Raw genomic sequence first — 18,043 nt, forward strand, 5'->3', positions numbered from 1 at the left:
CTAAGCTTTCAATCTGTGATTTTTTTTTTTTTAATATTTGATGTGTTTTCAGGGCACTATCAAAGTTACCCCAGACCCAGAATGAAAATCTGATTCTCGCTCATATGAAAAACTAAAAGTCATCAAAAATATTTAAGATTATCGGATCTTTCAATTGAAATTGATAACTGATACCCCAGTACTGGTTTTAAAAATATAAAACTAAGGGAAATACCACAGACAAACAGACGTAACACTTCGAACATTTTTCGATTCAAATCATAGTCACGGAAACATATTCGCCCAATGCTAAAATGACTAAGTTTGGCCGACCATCAACTAGGTGGCGGTAGTGAGCAAACGTCAAACTCGAACAAAAACGATGTGAGCGCCACAGGGGGGTAGTTGGCCAACTATCAAATTTTGATAAAGATCGTTAAATCGAAGTACGATGGGAATTATTAGAGTGTTACGTCTGTCTCACTTGTAGTTGTTGGGCACAAACGAGGCTGTGTTGTGGATTGATATCTAAGCCGAAAGAGAGATGGTTCTTGAAAAAGTGAATGTTCATGGTGAGGGCTCGGGTTCAGTTTGGCTTTCTATTCCGCAGAATTATCACCTGTTCTGTGGCTTAGTTGGTTAAAGCACCGGTCTAGCGAATACGGGGTCGTGGGTTCGAATCCCACCAGAACGCGATTTTTTTCAAAAAAATTCATCCCTCAATTTGTCAATTAGCAACATTCTGTGTCTTCTAACTACAAGTTTTTCTGTATGTTTATGACATACCAGCAAAATCTGGTAAATGCCAGTAAAGGGCAACATATATCAGTGTACGTCTGTTTGTCTGTGGAAATACTGTTACATGGAAAAATATTACGAAAATTCGCTGAAAACTATCAAAGTTACCCCGTTTTACGGTATAATCAATGGTACCATTGATTATACGTCGTTTTCAAAATTTGTTACTGAATTATTATTTTTATGTTTCTGTAAATGATCTCCATTATCGCCCTGTTCGGGTTGCGTCTTCGATAGTGAGTTATTAAAAATGTGTCTCGAGTTGTTTTATTAGATAGAGAGTGCTAGTCTGTAACTAGCGGATGTTGAGCATCCGGGCAGTATTATGGCACGGGTGCCGTAGCGTTTACGATGCAAGATGTTACAAAGATGCGCATTTGTAGTTTCCAAGCCAAGAGGAGCAAAGAAAGGATTTTCTTCCGCTGGGATGTTGACTACGTTTCGTTTAAATGTTGCCGTTTCTGGACTTTCTGGTACAAAAAAAGAAGCCGGTCACAGGTCCCGGTGTTGGACCCAAGCAAGGCAGAGATGAAGAAGCCGCAGGCTTACGATTCCGGAGCTTCACAGCTACTATGCTGGCAGATGATTTAGGCTGTACAGTACACGGAAGCGACAAGATTTTGCTGGATTTCGTCTGGGTTTGCTTGGTTCCATCGTTGTCCTTCGGGGAATTGGGCGTCCCCATCTTCACCTTCTGTGCACTAGAAGCGGTATAGAGTGTGCGGTATCCAAAATCTTGCCACTCTCGTTGTCCTCAGGGGAATAGGATATGAATCCCTTTTGCGTCACTCTTCCAACCCTGATCGAGTGCCAGAGGTTGTTCGCTGGTCCTGTTTGAAACTACCGAACGGACGCTCTATGCATCATGTGGTATCGGCGTCGATACACCCAGGCTAGCTCACCTTTAAAGTCCCTTAGGGTCAGCATTGACCAGGGGGAAACTCGGGCCCTTCACTTACCTGCCAACTGAACAAACAGTGAACATTAGAAAAGGCCGAATAAACTACTTGGGAGAACTCTCTTTCTTTTATAAATTTAATGATAGTAGTTGAGTTAAACCTATATCCGGGTTCAACGGGTTGGTTTTGCAATTTATTTTCCTGATCGTTGGGGCCCATTGGTATCGATGTTGTTGGAAGGGAAGGAGAGGACTTACCTGCAGGAACACGTGTTTGTCGTCACAGAGGGTTGAGCCGTGAAGAGAACGAAGAGTACGGCGCCGGTGGGATTTTTCAGCGGGGTTCAGGGTTGATGGTCGAACGCCCGATATCGTTCGTGTCGATGGTTGGGTGGGATACTTTGCCGTTGGAGATGCACGCCGTGCGCAGTAGGGTGAAGAGCCACAAACATGGCGGGGTTTCCACAATTCACGTAAACTATCCACGGTTGTTCGTGAGAAAAAGCACATTTGAATGACGACCCTGGCACTGGTCCAAAATGGCGGTTCATCGGTACCTTGGCTCCGAACTTCACTACATTAACTTTGGCGACACTCGTTCAAACATTTCTGGCTTCTTCGCTATCCCAGACTTCAAACCCTTTCAATATCCACACTTGATCTGATGATCCTCATCTCCCGCTCAAAATTCTAGCTCCTTCTTCTCCTCACATCCTTCTCCTTTGATCCTCCCCCTTCCTCCATTGTAGTTCATTAGGTTTAGTTACCGTGTTCACATTTTTACCCTCTCCAAAACAGTCTTAGAACTAGGGGTAGATTATTTGATTTAAAGAAGTATGAATTCAAATTACGGACAGTGGTTCTCAAATTATTTGTTTTTTTTTTTCATTTTACTAACATTAGCAATTTTTACAAGGTTTTATTTTATTTAAATGCATGAATTACCAAATTTTATAACATATATATTAATTTAATTTAAACATATATTGAGATTCAACGAAACTGACTATTTTTAACAGTCTACTAACAAAATTTTAAACAACAAAAACATAACTTGACTTCTCATTATTGTTGCTGATATTGTCGGTAACAGTATGTTGAGAATCCCGGAGAATAGGCGCTACGACCCTTTGGCGCCCCGGCAACAACATTTACGCCAGAATGCCGGATTCAAAACTGTCTCCCCTCAATTTAACGGTCGACCAACAAAGCGAGCGAACCCTTCTGTCAAATCAGCGCAGACGCAAACCTCTTCCTACACTCAGAAATAAAAGTATACACGGAATTACTATTATTTATGCATTTTGTATCCGCATCTCTCTCACTCTCTTTCTGTTTTCATGCTATCTGCCGTTTAGCCTGGGTTGAAGCGAAGTGATTTGTCAACCCAGACGAAGCAGCGGATAGCATGAAAACAGAAAGAGAGTGAGAGAGATGCGGATACAAAATGCATAAATAATAGTAATTCCGTGTATACTTTTATTTCTGAGTGTATATGAACACACGGCGGTTTGAGATCAAGCTAGCAAACCAACGCGAACCGTTATAGAGGTGGCGGTAATGTTCGGCTATTTTCCATCATGGCGTCGCGGACAACAAATTTGAATTTGCCACTGCCATGTGCCCAAGAGCATTGAGCTTTCTTGAAAGGACGTATGGAGATGTAGAGGGAGTGTTTCTCCTTGGGGAGGCTAACAAACTCCTTCAGGAAATAGCCCATCAGGAACTCCCCCCGGTAGCGGAATTGGACCGGATTGGAGACCAAAGGTGGGACTCGCCTAAACCAAAAGTCAACTGGGTCTTCCAACGACACTACAAAGTCGGTGAAAGTTCGGCTGGAGTCCTAAGTACCTTCAACCGTGTGAAAGCGACAACATTAGCCGGATATGATATAATATATACCGATGGATCAAAGGTTGATGATAGAGTAGGTGTTGGGGTGTCAGGAATGGAACGAAACATTCATAAACGACTGCCAGACATGTGTTCAGTTTTCTCCGCTGAGGCTGCAGCCATTCACCTAGCGGTCACAAATGCAACGGCAACTCATACAGCGATACTATCTGACTCCGCAAGTGTTCTCAAAGCCCTTGAAACGGACCGAATACGCCACCCATGGGTACAAGCAATTCGTGCGGCAATGAATCCTGGTATCTTCTTCGTTTGGATTCCTGGCCACTGTGGCATATCCGGCAACGAAAGTGCTGATCGGCTTGCGGTCTCAGGTCGTAACTCACAGCTACTCACAAGATAAGTCCCCTCCCAAGACGCGAAAACTTGGTTCAAAAATATAATTACGGAAGCATGGGGAGCAACATGGCAACAAGAACGTCATCTCTTTCTTTGCAAGGTGAAGGGCGAGACGAAGAAATGGATCGACCGAACCAACTGGAGAGATCAACGAATCCTATCTAGACTGGGAACTGGTCACACACGTATTAGTCATATGCCGTCTGGACGATATCATCATGTTATCTGTGATGTATGTGGAATTCGACAGACCATTGAACACATACTTGCAGTTTGTCCTCAATACCAATCCTACAGAACTACATACGGACTAGACACTGGAATTAGAGACATCCTTGCAAACGACCCATCCGTAGAAGCAGCCCTGTTACTTTTCTTAAAAGATTCAAAACTCTACGAGCAAATTTAGCTAATAACTAGTTAAAGTTGAAGACACAAGCCACGACTATAGGACTACGACAATGATTTACGGAACAACAACAGCCCTTAACCAATGATGAAAAACGCACGTATGCAGGACATGATTCGCTACCAATATTTGTAACAAAATAATATCAAACTCTGTAATTTTTTCAACTCTGTAACTATGTTAAATGCTTTGCCAAGGTGGCCCTCTATTGCACCTCTATAATCAAAGAGACGAACCAGCCCCAAGCTGAAAGTGTCTATAATAAAGACAAAAAAAAATTGAATTTGTTTGTTCTAGCTTTCACGTCGGTTCGTCGGTGGTTATCCGCTAGTTCTGATTGGGGTGTAACGTCTGGACCAACGGGGCCCCGACTATCCATTCGGTTTTTCTTCTTCTGCGGGTTTTACAATGGTTTTCGTGGTTAGCTCAGTCAACTCTTGGTTTTCCACTGACTCAACGCTATATTGTGGAGTGAAAATGGTAATAGAAGATGAATCTCAATTTGATTAGGTCGTTGGAACTGAGGAGAACTGAGCATGAGCACTTTTATTTAACTAGGTACCTACTTGGTTTACCTCCTCTCTTCCGTTTTTTTTTTCGCTTGGAGTCGGTGGCTGGACTATTGGAGTCACCTCATTGGCAACTGTGATCCGAGGCTGAATGGACCCTTTTGGAAGGGTTGGAGTTGCGAATAACGTTCGAGGTTTCTGTCTTCTTGGAAAGGGCCATGGTCATGCTGTGGTCTGATAGATTACCGTCGTTCAATTGGCCGTTCGTCGATTGTCTTTGATTCTTCGATGTTACGTTGGATATCCAATTTGTGCGCAACTTTGGGATCAAGGTTCGGCGATTTTGTAGCAGAGTGCTGCGAGGAGGATTGGGAGACTGTTGTTTCGATTTGTTCATGCGCTACGGTAGAATGTGCCTGTCTTTAACTGCAAGCGCATCTTGCAGGTTTGTCACCGTCTCAGTGAGGGCAGCAACATGTTTGAAGAGCTCCCCAATGGTGCCATGCTCTTTCAGTGTCTTGCAGTTCTGCAATTTAGGCATCCTTGCTGGCGCTGACGACTCCAGAGAAAGTGCCCCTGCTTCGGCTGGCTCATTGGCGAGCTTCGTATACTCTACGGGGCTTGCGGGTAGTACCCGGGTACGAGATGTCCATGTACACTCGAATTTGCTGAACAGCCATTTCTTTTTCGTACACCGCACACTTGCAACTCGAAACAGGGTGATCAGCTGTCCGACAGTGTTTGCATGATGGTGCTGAATCATGCTCCCTAGTTTTCACAGCTGTTATAATCATATTATATTAGGACCTACTAGTAAAAAATAAATGTATACCGATTTAGATCGCAACAGGCTGAATACCGCACTACAGCCAAAGCTCCGGACTGGCCAAAACTGAAGCTTCTACCATAGAGCCGAATAAAATAAAAAATGTAGATGGTTATAAAGGATTAATCAGCGGGAATAACTTCTCTACAGCCCACAAATAACGAATATTCGGATAAATTAATAACGTCATTTCACCTCATTTTGTATTATACCACCTTTATTATATATTTTTGAATGGATAAACCTGTTCGCAGAAAAACAGTAAAGATAAATTTTCCTTTTTATTTGCTTGACCATAAACGCCACAGTAATCTAAAGCCATTTCCGATCGCCGGACTATCATCGACCATCCATCCGTCGAAGCTCTAAGCCTGATATCTAGGGAGTGTAAGTGAGTGTGTTGTCTGTCTTTGTTCTGCTGTCTGTCTGTAACTAGAAGGTTTGTGAGTAACTGACTAAAATAGTTTATTTTACCATTCGTTTACACAGTTCTACTTGCTTTTGCTCCACTACTTACTACAATGTATGCATCGTAATTGCATTTATCTGTTCTATACGTCAACATGTATATTGGGTAATGTTATAGAGTAGAGTTAGAATCCCATGCTTTGCATCCTATTCAGACCATTTTTGTTCAATTCTTTCATTTTATTTTCTTCAGACACCGCGCCTCAACACACGCACATCTACAAATACGAAGTGTTACAAACAATCGGTGGAGTAGCACCTCCTGCATCAGATAACTGTTAACCGAGAAAAACGACGCCGATGCAATATTGGAAAGTTCATCCACACAGTTCTTAGTCTCAGTGGCAAGCCATTGATTCCTAGAGGTCAATTCCACCGAAAAAGTTATCTAGAGTGTAGAGTTTAGAGTTGACTTTACAATTGTTTTTTTATCATACGAAGGATACCTAGTTTTACAATCATTTTTTTGCCTTTTCATAATATTTTTTCTTTGTTTCTTTATCGTCTAGTCAAAGTAGGAAAGTATTAAAAGTGTGTTTTGCTGTAGGTATTCCGCATTTCGTGCACCGTTCGTCTCTACTGAGCGCGTTAACTCAGCGACAGCTGCCCGAGGGCTAGTAGCCTTTCGACAGCCCCGTTGATGTCACCGAAGGATGCAATCAGAGCTGGAAAGAGAAAAAAAATAACAAATGAGTATAAAAGAAATTTGAACAAAATTGTCCTATTTTAAAGTTTAACAAAAAATATAACTACATTTTCTGGGTACCAAAATCTGCGTCTCAAAATTATTTTTACAAAATTTGAAGAGAAACTTGAAACACATATTTTCGAGCGCAGATATTGTCGCGATCAGTGCTCCAAACTTGGATTCTTTCCTAAGCAAACCTCATCCATACACCAGTTACCAGATGTAGCACATACCCCTTCAGTAAGTGGTTGTTCCTCGGGTTATGATAATCTGCTCAACAGACACTCGAACGGAAAGCTTAGCAAGGTAATGTGGGGATGGGGACCACCTCAAACAACCAACGAAGGAGGCAGGACTAGGTATATCCAATCCCAACGTCTCTCTGGGACCACATAGAAGGCATGGCTTCGGGGAGGGACTAGTACACAACGCAATTCGAGATTGGCTGCGTAGCCTTGCAGCAACGAACATCATGACACGCTCTTTTAGGACACCAAGGTAATGTACTGAAACACTGTTAGTGTTAACTTTCCTCCTCTGTAGCTGTGGGTGACGATGTGGGTGAAACGGCATTCCAGCCAAAACTCATCCCTACACATCATCTGGACAAGATTGTCCGGAGTTGTGCCCTTCCCGCAAGTGGCAAGCACGTGTTTACGCGAAAACGCGGGCACAACGTGTTCCGCCGTTTTTTTAAACCTGCACAAACAGGACATTCGGGAGAAACCGTATGACCGAAACGATGTGGTAGATACTGTCGGAAGCAACCATCGCCTGAAAGGACGTGAGTCAGGTGGAATGTTACTTCCCCATGGCGCCTGTTAACCCAACTATCTACCCTCGGGATCAACCTGTGCGTCCACCTTCCTTTGGTGGAACTGTCCCACGCGCGCTGCTATTTGGCCATGGATGCCAATCTTGCAGTCCGGACTATGCCTCTTGTGCCACGCATTTCGAAGCACTCCATGTCTCCCTGATAAGGATGCCGATAGGCACTATACCAGTGATGACACAGAGTGCATCGTGTGACATGGTACGGTACGCGCTCGCAACCCTCAAGCACATTGACTTTTAAGTACTTTCCAGCTTACCACGGTAACTTTTGGCACCAAGCCGGGCCGCCATACCTTAGTATGGACGAGGCGACACCAGTCTTGTGCATTATCACCATCATAACACAAAAAAGCCGCAACATCAACATTGCCCTTCTTCCTCCATCAACGCAACAGCCGACCGTCTCTATGTTGCTATCGAACACATTCGAGACGAACGCATTGATACGGTGGCTGCCGCCGCCACGCTCTTTCTCTGCAAATCTCTTGAGTAGCCGAACGCTTCTTAACCGTCGTTCCGACGCAGAGCTATGTCACTCACTGCTGGGTGACTCTCGTCTGAAAATGCCAGGATGAGGGTCAATTTGTTAAGTAGTATTGCATGGCGCAGCAAACACAAACATAGCACGCCCTATGAATAGAATGCAAAGCGTAGAACAAAAACTCGCTTCGGTGTTTCATCGTGTGGTTCGAAAACAAGAGACGATCGCTGCTGTTGGATGTGGTTGACTCTGCATTGAACGAGGGTTGGCTTGAGTGGCTTTTGCGTGAATCGATTATGTTTTGATGGACTGCGTTTGTCGTATGAAGTGATGGTTAGAACGAGTGTCATTCGACATTGACCCTCCTGAAACTGCACAACCCTGGGCGACACTAGCCAGAAACTTGCGCTTGCTGGCATACACCGTAGAACTATTGGACATCATCCGGGACGGTGACACTATAGCTGTGGATGCTCTTTTGCAGGCGTAATCAACGTGGCTACCGAAGGTAAGCTGCTTATCGTCGATCATCACTCCCAAGTGTTTGACGGACCGCTTCGAAGTGATAGTGCTACATCTACACTGATCACCCACACTGATCACCGCTTACTGCACCGACCTTGGCTCCGACCTTCGGTTCTTCAGTTCTGTGATGAGTCAACTCCAGTTTCCTGGATCTCGTCCACTCGAGTGGGCAGTAGTCTATTCCACTTCTTTGATCGATTCACCGTAGACCTCCAGCGTAATGTCGTCAGCAAAGCCGACGATCTTCACTCCCACCGGAACTCTAACCTCAACCTCATCGTGCATGACATTCCATAACACCGGACCCAGAATGGGACTCCTGAGGTTATGTGAAAGCACGTCCGACCCAGAGAAGTTGTTATAGAGAAGCGCGAAGAGGATTTAGGTTATGTTTATTTACATCACGCTCAATAACAATCAATTTTTGCGGTGAACAAAATTATATTTTCGCGTGCGTGTTAGTTTGATCTGCCCATAAGATGTCAAGCATACAAGTGACGTCATGCTTTGCACTTACACACTTTCACATGCTTTCATGTTGCGCTTTGTTTCCCATGTTTTTCTATTTCCTTGAATTTGCTCGATTGGGACCGCGTTTGACGGTTCAATTGGAACCTTTGGTTTCAGTCTTCGCGCATCTCTATAACAACTTCTCTGGTCCGACCCAACTCCGTCTCAGATGCCAATTTTCGTTCCTGTATTCTTAGCCAAAAGTGGAATACTGATTGGACCAGATGTTTTTTGTTTACCAAAATAAATGACAGTTCAACGCCTCTTTTGAAAGATATAGGGTGGGGCGGGGCAAAATGGGTCACCTAAGGATGGATCACCATAACTTTGTAAATACAAATCATATTGGTTTGTATTCGTCCGCTACTCTTTAATACACTAGTTAGCTATGCTAAAAGTCGATAAAAAGTTCATTAAATACAAAATATGATGTTAAACAAGCAGTTTTAAAAAGTGATCGATTTTGCGCCGTGAAAAAAGTGCGGGGCAAGATGGGTCACCTTTTAAGTAATTCACATTTTCTCAACGAAAAACGTCAAAATATAAGATTTGTTCCGCATTCATATATGCTCCATATCCATACTGAGTAAACAAGAGCTACTAATAAACATTTTATATTTTTTTTTTTGAATATATAAAACTTTACGATTTGAGTGGCCCTAAGGCGACTTGAAAATCGATGTTTCCACTAAAAAAATTATCATAATTTTATGTTATAATTTTGAGCGTTCATTCCGCTTGATTGAAGTAATTTATGAGATAGTCTTGTAATAAAAAATAAATAGCTTTTGAATGCTCCAAAAATACGATCAAAATTAAAGGTGACCCATCTTGCCCCGCGGCCGTTTATATGGAGATTATATGGAATGTATCGCACAAGAAAAATGGCTAAAAACCATTTTATTTTTTGTTTCCAATGAGAGTGAATAATTTTTCAATCAATGTCCCAAACTTTTGTATATTCATGCTGGTCATCTAACAAAATTATTAACATAATCGAAACATGAGTAATGTGCCCGAAAATGGCACTGACCCATCTTGCCCCGCGACCCATCTTGCCCCGCCCCACCCTGATTTCAAGTTCTGTCGAACTTTTTTTTTTAGAGATCATTATATGAGTCATAAACGCTCAAAATTTCATTGCGTTCGGTTCATTGAATCCGGAGATATAACAGCTCAAAGTTGGCTATCGGATAATTACGAGTTTTTCTAGAATATTTCTAACTTCATGTAAAATAGCCCAAACTTTCCCAAATGTTGACCATTGATACACATAGTTGATAAACTTACAGTAAAATTTTTAGATTTTTTGATGCACTTTTCAAAAAGTTACAGCTATTTTACCCTTTTTTTTAATGTCAAATTTTTGCCTGTCTCGTTCATTTTGTCTATCCCCTGTTGTAGGTATCTACTGAATTTCAATGCACATTGTCACCCTTACTCACCTTGTAGATTGGCCTCACGGTTGACGAATCCCATCGACGCGAGCTGCTCCAACTGCGATCGGTAGCGTTCCTCCGGGGGAACATTCGAGTTCGAACCGGTGGCCATTCCGTTGATCATGCGCGACATGAAATCGGAAAACAGTGCCGGATTGGACGCCGTAGTGCTGGTGTTGGTCGTTCCCGAGCTGGCCGAGGTCGTGGTCGGAGCGCCCGGTGGCGGCGGTGGAATGCCCATAGTGTTGACAAGACCAGGCGCGACAGAACGGAGCTGCTCCATACCCTGTTGGATCTGCAAAATGGCTTCAATGGCCTGCGGATTGGACATCATCTGTTGCATTTCCGGGTTCTGGAGCTGTTGCAAGAACTGTGGCATCATTGTTCGCATCTGATCCTGCAGTGCCGGATTGTTGGCCAACAGTGGGTTTTGACTCATCAACTGAAAAAAGAACAGGCAAGGAAATTAGATCAACTCTTGGAGCGATGGGAAGTAAGCAGCCTACATTTGCGGCCAGATTCGGATCAGCGGACAAGGCTTCCAACATATTCCGGGTGTACGGAGCACTCATCATGTTGGACATCAGCGATGGATTGTCTCCGATTTGCTGTAGTAAACTCTGCATAGTAGGTGTATTCAAAACGTTCGGCGGTGGATTGTCCGATCGAGTGCCATCGCTTTGGTTACCACCCCATGGGTTCGGCAAGGGACTACGGTTCTCCGAGCCCTGTTGGGGATTTTCTGCAATCAAATACAATCAAAAACTATGAATCATACGAAAAGGTTGATGAAGTTGTGTACGAAACATGACTGCAATTTTGACGTTGAATAACCTATTTTGATTACCTACATCGGGCTAAAGTGTATTACAAGTTTTATTTTTGTGTTCAATGTTGTATTCTAACTTGTAAATATTCCCCTAGTATTAATGCACATTTATAGGGCTCTAGCAGAATGGAGGCCCGCAGTCCTATTTCGATTGCCAACATTCAGGCCATTTCGGGCCGCGATTAAGTACTAGGGATGTAAACTTTTCCCTGGCACAGACTTCAAGTTATAGAACTCTAGTTATGAAACCCGAATCAGGATGCCCCTTTGAGATTAAAAATTCCTAGACAAAACTCAAACTATGAAAGTAACTAATACTGCGAACAAAAGGCAAACAGCCAGACAAAATATGATTACAGGATTGAGTGATGGACCAAAACAACAAAGAAACCTCGTCATCCTGCGATTGGAAATTGTTATCCACTAGAGTAACAGGGCAAAATATATGTTCTGTGTATCCATATGTGTTGTCCTAGTTTATTACGCATTTGTAGTGTTCCACTACAATATGTTATATTTTAATGTGCATGTCTGGCCTGAAATATTTTATATACGCGTCAATGGCAATACCAATAGAGAACACAACTGCATAGAATCGCTTGAACATTTAGAAATGAGAAATAGTAACTAGTAACTAGTTGGTCATTTAGCTTTAAAAAAGAATGACAAGGCTGGTTATGATCAGTTGTGTTCTCTATGGCATTGACATATAGGGTATCGCGCCACTTGGGCGGTGGCTTCTATATTCGTCTGTTTTCCACTATAACTCAGTCAATTTTGAACCAATTGATTTGAAATGTTGTACACGGGTAGATACTATACCTATCTCACCACATTCCAAAAGTTGTGTCAATTGGTTCAAATTTGACTGAGTTATAGTGGAAAATAGGGGGGTGGAAGCTCAGGTAAAATATTATCTCCTGGGCGCCCATTAAAAACACCACCCCCGGCGAAGACTGGCGCTCGAGCCTAGCTATTTAGCACTGTAGTTGGAGGAAATGCCAATGCAGAACCCGTAGCTTCCGGGAAGGTAAGCCCAGCTCCCTGGGTTAGTGGGTTGGTGTCAGGCCCTGCGAGCCAGCCGTAAAAAAGACTAGCACCGGAAAATCAACAAGAGAAGAATGCGAACCGATACCAATGGCGACGACCACAGCGACGAAAAGGGACTTGCGATTGGAAGCTCGGTACGTGGAACTGCAGATCTCTCAACTTCATCGGGAGCACCCGCATACTCGCCGATATACTGAAGGACCGCGGGTTCGGAATCGTAGCGCTGCAGGAGGTGTGTTGGACAGGATCCATGGTGCGAACGTTTAGAGGTAATCATACCATCTACCAGAGTTGCGGCAACACACGTGAGCTGGGAACAGCTTTTATAGTGATGGGCGACATGCAGAGGCGCGTGATCGGTTGGTGGCCGATCGACGAAAGAATGTGCAGGTTGAGGATCAAGGGCCGATTCTTCAACATCAGCATAATAAACGTGCACAGCCCTCACTCCGGAAGCACTGATGATGACAAAGACGCATTTTACGCGCAGCTCGAACGCGAGTACGACAGCTGCCCAAACCACGACGTCAAGATCATCATAGGGGATCTAAACGCTCAGGTAGGCCAGGAGGAGGAATTCAGACCGACAATTGGAAAGTTCAGCGCCCACCAGCTAACGAACGAAAATGGCCTACGCCTCATCGATTTCGCCGCCTCCAAGAACATGGCCATTCGTAGCACCTTCTTCCAGCACAGCCTCCCGTATCGTTACACCTGGAGATCACCACAACAAACGGAATCGCAAATCGACCACGTTCTGATTGATGGACGGCACTTCTCCGACATTATCGACGTCAGGACCTATCGTGGCGCTAATATCGACTCTGATCACTATCTGGTGATGGTTAAACTGCGCCCAAAACTCTCCGTTATTAACAATGTACAGTACCGGCGGCCGCCCCGGTACGATCTAGAGCGACTGAAGCAACCAGATGTCGCCACCGCATAAGCGCAGAATCTCGAGGCAGCGTTGCCGGACGAGGGTGTGCTCGATGTGGCCCCTCTAGAGGACTGCTGGAGTACAGTCAAAGCAGCCATCAACAACGCAGCCGAGAGCACTATCGGGTATGTAGAACGGAGTCGACGAAACGATTGGTTCGACGAGGAGTGCAGAGCGGTTCTGGAGGAGAAGGATGCAGCGCGGGCGGTAATGCTGCAGCATGGAACCCGACAGAATGTGGAGCGATACAGACAGAAGCGGAAGCAGCAGACCCGTCTCTTCCGGGAGAAAAAGCGCTGCCTGGAAGAAGCGGAGTGCGAGGAAATGGAACTGCTGTGCCGTTCACAGGAAACACGGAAGTTCTATCAGAAGCTCAACGCATCCCGCAAAGGCTACGTGCCGCAAGCCGAAATCTGCAGGGATAAGGATGGGGGCCTCCTGACGGACAAACGTGAGGTGATCGAAAGGTGGAAGCAGCACTTCGACGAGCACCTGAATGGCGAAGAGAATGTAGGCACGGAGGACCAAGGCAGCGGAGGAAATGACTATGTTGGTGCAGCAGAGGACGGGAACGAACCAACTCCCACGCTGAGGGAAGTTAAGGATGCCATCCACCAGCTCAAAAACAACAAAGCGGCTGGTAAGGACGGTATCGCAGCAGAACTCATCAAGATGGGCCCGGAAAAGTTGGCCACCTGTCTGCACCAGTTAGTAGTCAAGATCTGGGAAACCGAACAGCTACCGGAGGAGTGGAAGGAAGGGATAATCTGTCCCATCCACAAGAAAGGCGACAAGTTAATGTGTGAGAACTTTCGAGCGATCACCATTTTGAATGCCGCCTATAAAGTGCTATCCCAGATCATCTTCCGTCGTCTTTCACCTAAAGTAAATGAGTTCGTGGGAAGTTACCAAGCCGGTTTCATCGACGGCCGGTCGACAACGGACCAGATCTTCACCGTACGGCAAATCCTCCAGAAATGCCGTGAATACCAGGTCCCAACGCATCACCTGTTCATCGACTTCAAAGCGGCATACGACAGTATCGACCGCACAGAGCTATGGAAAATTATGGACGAGAACAGCTTTCCCGGGAAGCTGACTAGACTGATAAGAGCAACGATGGACGGTGTGCAGAACAGCGTAAGGATTTCGGGTGAACTATCCAGTTCATTTGAATCTCGACGGGGACTACGACAAGGTGATGGACTTTCCTGCCTACTATTCAACATTGCCCTGGAAGGTGTTATGCGACGAGCCGGGCTCAACAGCCGGGGTACGATCTTCACGAAATCCAGCCAATTTGTCTGTTTTGCGGATGACATGGATATTATTGCTAGAACATTTGGAACGGTGGCAGAACAGTACACCCGCCTGAAACGTGAAGCAGCAAAGGTCGGACTGGTGGTGAATGCGGCTAAGACAAAGTACATGCTGGTAGGTGGGACTGAGCGAGACAGGACAAGCCTTGGCAGCAATGTTACGATAGACGGGGATACTTTCGAGGTGGTAGAAGAATTCGTCTACCTCGGTTCCTTGCTAACGGCTGACAATAACGTGAGCCGTGAAATACGAAGGCGCATCATCAGTGGAAGTCGTGCCTACTATGGGCTCCAGAAGAAACTGCGGTCAAAAAAGATTCACCCCCGCACCAAATGTACCATGTACAAGACGTTAATAAGACCGGTGGTTCTCTACGGGCACGAGACGTGGACGATGCTCGAGGAGGACATGCAAGCACTCGGAGTTTTCGAGCGACGGGTGCTAAGGACGATCTTCGGCGGCGTACAGGAGAACGGTGTGTGGCGGAGAAGGATGAACCACGAGCTCGCTGCACTTTACGGCGAACCCAGCATCCAGAAAGTGGCCAAAGCCGGAAGGATACGATGGGCAGGGCATGTTGCAAGAATGCCGGACAACAACCCTGCAAAGTTGGTGTTTGCTAACCATCCGGTTGGTACAAGAAGGCGTGGAGCGCAGAGAGCACGATGGGCGGACCAGGTGGAGCGTGATCTGGCGAGTGTTGGGCGTGACCGACGTTGGAGAGCTGCAGCTGCAAATCGAGTATTATGGCGGCAAATTGTTGATTCAGTATTATCATGAATTTGATGTTAACTAAATAAATGAAATGAATAGTGGAAAATAGACGAATATAGAAGTCACCGTCCAAGTGGCGCGATTCCCTACCTATGCAGTTAAATCAATTCCAAATCTATTGATTTTTGGTAAGAGAACGTTCATGAATTACACCACGCTAAAATTATCCATTTTCAACTTTTTGTACGAGACCTTTGATATTTTTCAATTGATTGTCAAACGGTCAAATTTTGTTCACCCAACAATCAACCCCCCCACTCCCTTAAATTGTGTCGTAATTTATGGACGCATTTATTGGTGTAACTTTATTGATGTTATCGCAATAATCATCTATTGATGTAGTTATTATCGATCAAAACCTCACCACTTCCGTTACCTATACGCCCTATTTTTTTTTTTCTAGGAATTGTATCCCTACTTGACAAGAATGTAGCCGATAAACGTCATCCAACGTCGAAAAATACCGTTACAAGCCCACTTACCGGCACTACCCGAATCTGACGTTCCGGAAAACGGATTCCTCGAGGTGGCATTCAGCATCGGTTCCTGGATGTCCCGATAGATCCGCTGCAAAGCGCTGTATCCTCCTGGTACGCTTTCCAAATTGGACATGGCACGATCATGGGACCTCATCAGTTCCTGCAACATCGACGGATTGCGAGCCAACTCCATGGTCTGACGGAGCAGTTCCGGGTTGTTCAACATGTGCGAAATCTCCGGATTCCTCTGCATCAGATCTTGCATCTGCGGATTCGACGTGATAATTTGGCGCATCGTGTCCGGATTGTTCATCATCTGCTGCACCAGCGGATTGTCCAGAACGGTGCGCATCAGTTCCGGATTCCCGAGCAGTTCGTGCTGCATCCGTGATTGGAGATCCATGAAGTTGGTCTGATTGCCGCCGAGGGCCCCCAAAGCGCTCAAACCACCCAGTTGATTCAACCCGAAGGGAGTCTGGCTAACATCAGCCGGTGGCCGACGAGGACCTTCCGGTTCGTTTTTCGGAGCCGCCTTGATCACCAGGTGCACTGTAAGACCATCCTTTATGTTGTGGGTCTTCAAGGTGTCGGTGTCCTTCATGATCTTCCCGGCAAAAATCAGACACACCAAGTCCGGATCCGATTCGAACTGTTCGGCAACAGTGGCACGAAGCTGGCGGAAAGAGAAATAATTAGTGTTTCAGTAGTTGCATCATATCGCAGCGTTGTTGCATTTTCAGCTGCGCCGGTCATCTCTGGCCTTGGATTTCTAAACTCGAAAGCTTCCAGAACCACCGAGCAACAGCCCCCTCACTGATGCTGATTGACTTACGTGTATGATAAATAGGGATGCTCAAAACGTAGGAGTCGATTATCTTGTTTTAAATTTAATTATAATTGTAATTTTAGTAACGATAACCTGTTAGTGTACACTGTGTATCCGCAAACACATAAAAATACAAAGGATACTAATAAAAATTACAAATTTGAAATATTACCTGATACTGTAATTTCTAACTGAAGGTTTAAGAAAATTTACATATATATACCCAGTACAGCATCCAAAAGCAATTGGTATATTTAACTATTTAAGTATTATACATAGTTCAAATAATAACAAACTCAATAATATTGAGTTACTATATTATGTCATATAAACGGACTCGCCAATAATCGACTAAATTCGACATTCACTTTTCTGGACATCCCTATCTTCAACTGCTCATCTTACACGTCGGCCCGTCTGTGTGTGAGTGAGTCACTTTTCCCATGTTTTTATTCGATTTCCAAAAGTCATGTAGCCGCCGATTTCTTTCGCCTAATTAGCCATCAAATCCGCTTCCGATCCCCACGAAAACATATTCAAAACATACCTCTTTGATTTCCGCATCTTCTGCGATTAGGATTGACTTCTTATCCTTCGGAGTTTTCACGGTAATCGTGATTTTCTTGCTGCCGCTGTCCTCCGCCATTTCTCACTTTGATTTTCACGACTTGAATAAAAAAAAAGCGACGACAGCTCTGCCGCGAGAGAGAGAAGCCACAGTTGATATAAAGCTGGGTCACAGTTGATCGTGCGGGTGTCCAGTTTTATACTAGCTTAGAGCAATCCCATCAGCTGGGTGGTTATTAGCGAAACGGTTTTATACAAGTTTCATCAGTACTAGACCGATGTGGATTATTTACCCATAAGGTGTGACAATAGGAAACCTTTTGTTGGGCTGAATCTGGGACGGGACGTGACAGCTCACTGATACAAGCCCTCTTATTCTTTTTGGTACTGTTCATACGGGGGTTGCTCTAGTGTTGCCAACAATTTTCATATGCAAATCAATCAAAACTTGTTGACAAGTTTTATTTAACATTCTACTTCAAAGAGTGAGTTTGAAAACAAGCTGATCTTTCTCGTTTGCATCCCTCGCACAGACTTTCATCCCTTGCCGGCGAACCTTCGGGTTCTTCGAAAATTAGTAAAAACGAAGCCCAGAATTATACACATCACTGCGCCCATAATTTACCGTTTTGCACTTCATTTCA

General features: G+C 44.6%; 1 protein-coding gene across 1 annotated transcript; it reads right to left on the bottom strand.

Moving 5' to 3' along the window:
• Positions 1-5,865: 5,865 nt before the first annotated feature.
• LOC109404479 (ubiquilin-1) lies at positions 5,866-17,535 on the bottom strand. The gene is made up of 5 exons (XM_019677367.3): positions 17,380-17,535; positions 16,010-16,679; positions 11,121-11,356; positions 10,621-11,056; positions 5,866-6,802 (listed from the first exon to the last, which is right to left on the bottom strand). Exons 1-5 carry the CDS (start codon positions 17,476-17,478, stop codon positions 6,726-6,728), a joined length of 1,518 nt encoding a protein of 505 aa, XP_019532912.1. The 5' UTR covers positions 17,479-17,535; the 3' UTR covers positions 5,866-6,725.
• Between the last annotated feature and the right edge of the window lie 508 nt (positions 17,536-18,043).

This window comes from Aedes albopictus, chromosome 3, assembly GCF_035046485.1.
Source record: "Aedes albopictus strain Foshan chromosome 3, AalbF5, whole genome shotgun sequence".
NCBI classification, from domain to species: domain Eukaryota; kingdom Metazoa; phylum Arthropoda; class Insecta; order Diptera; family Culicidae; genus Aedes; species Aedes albopictus.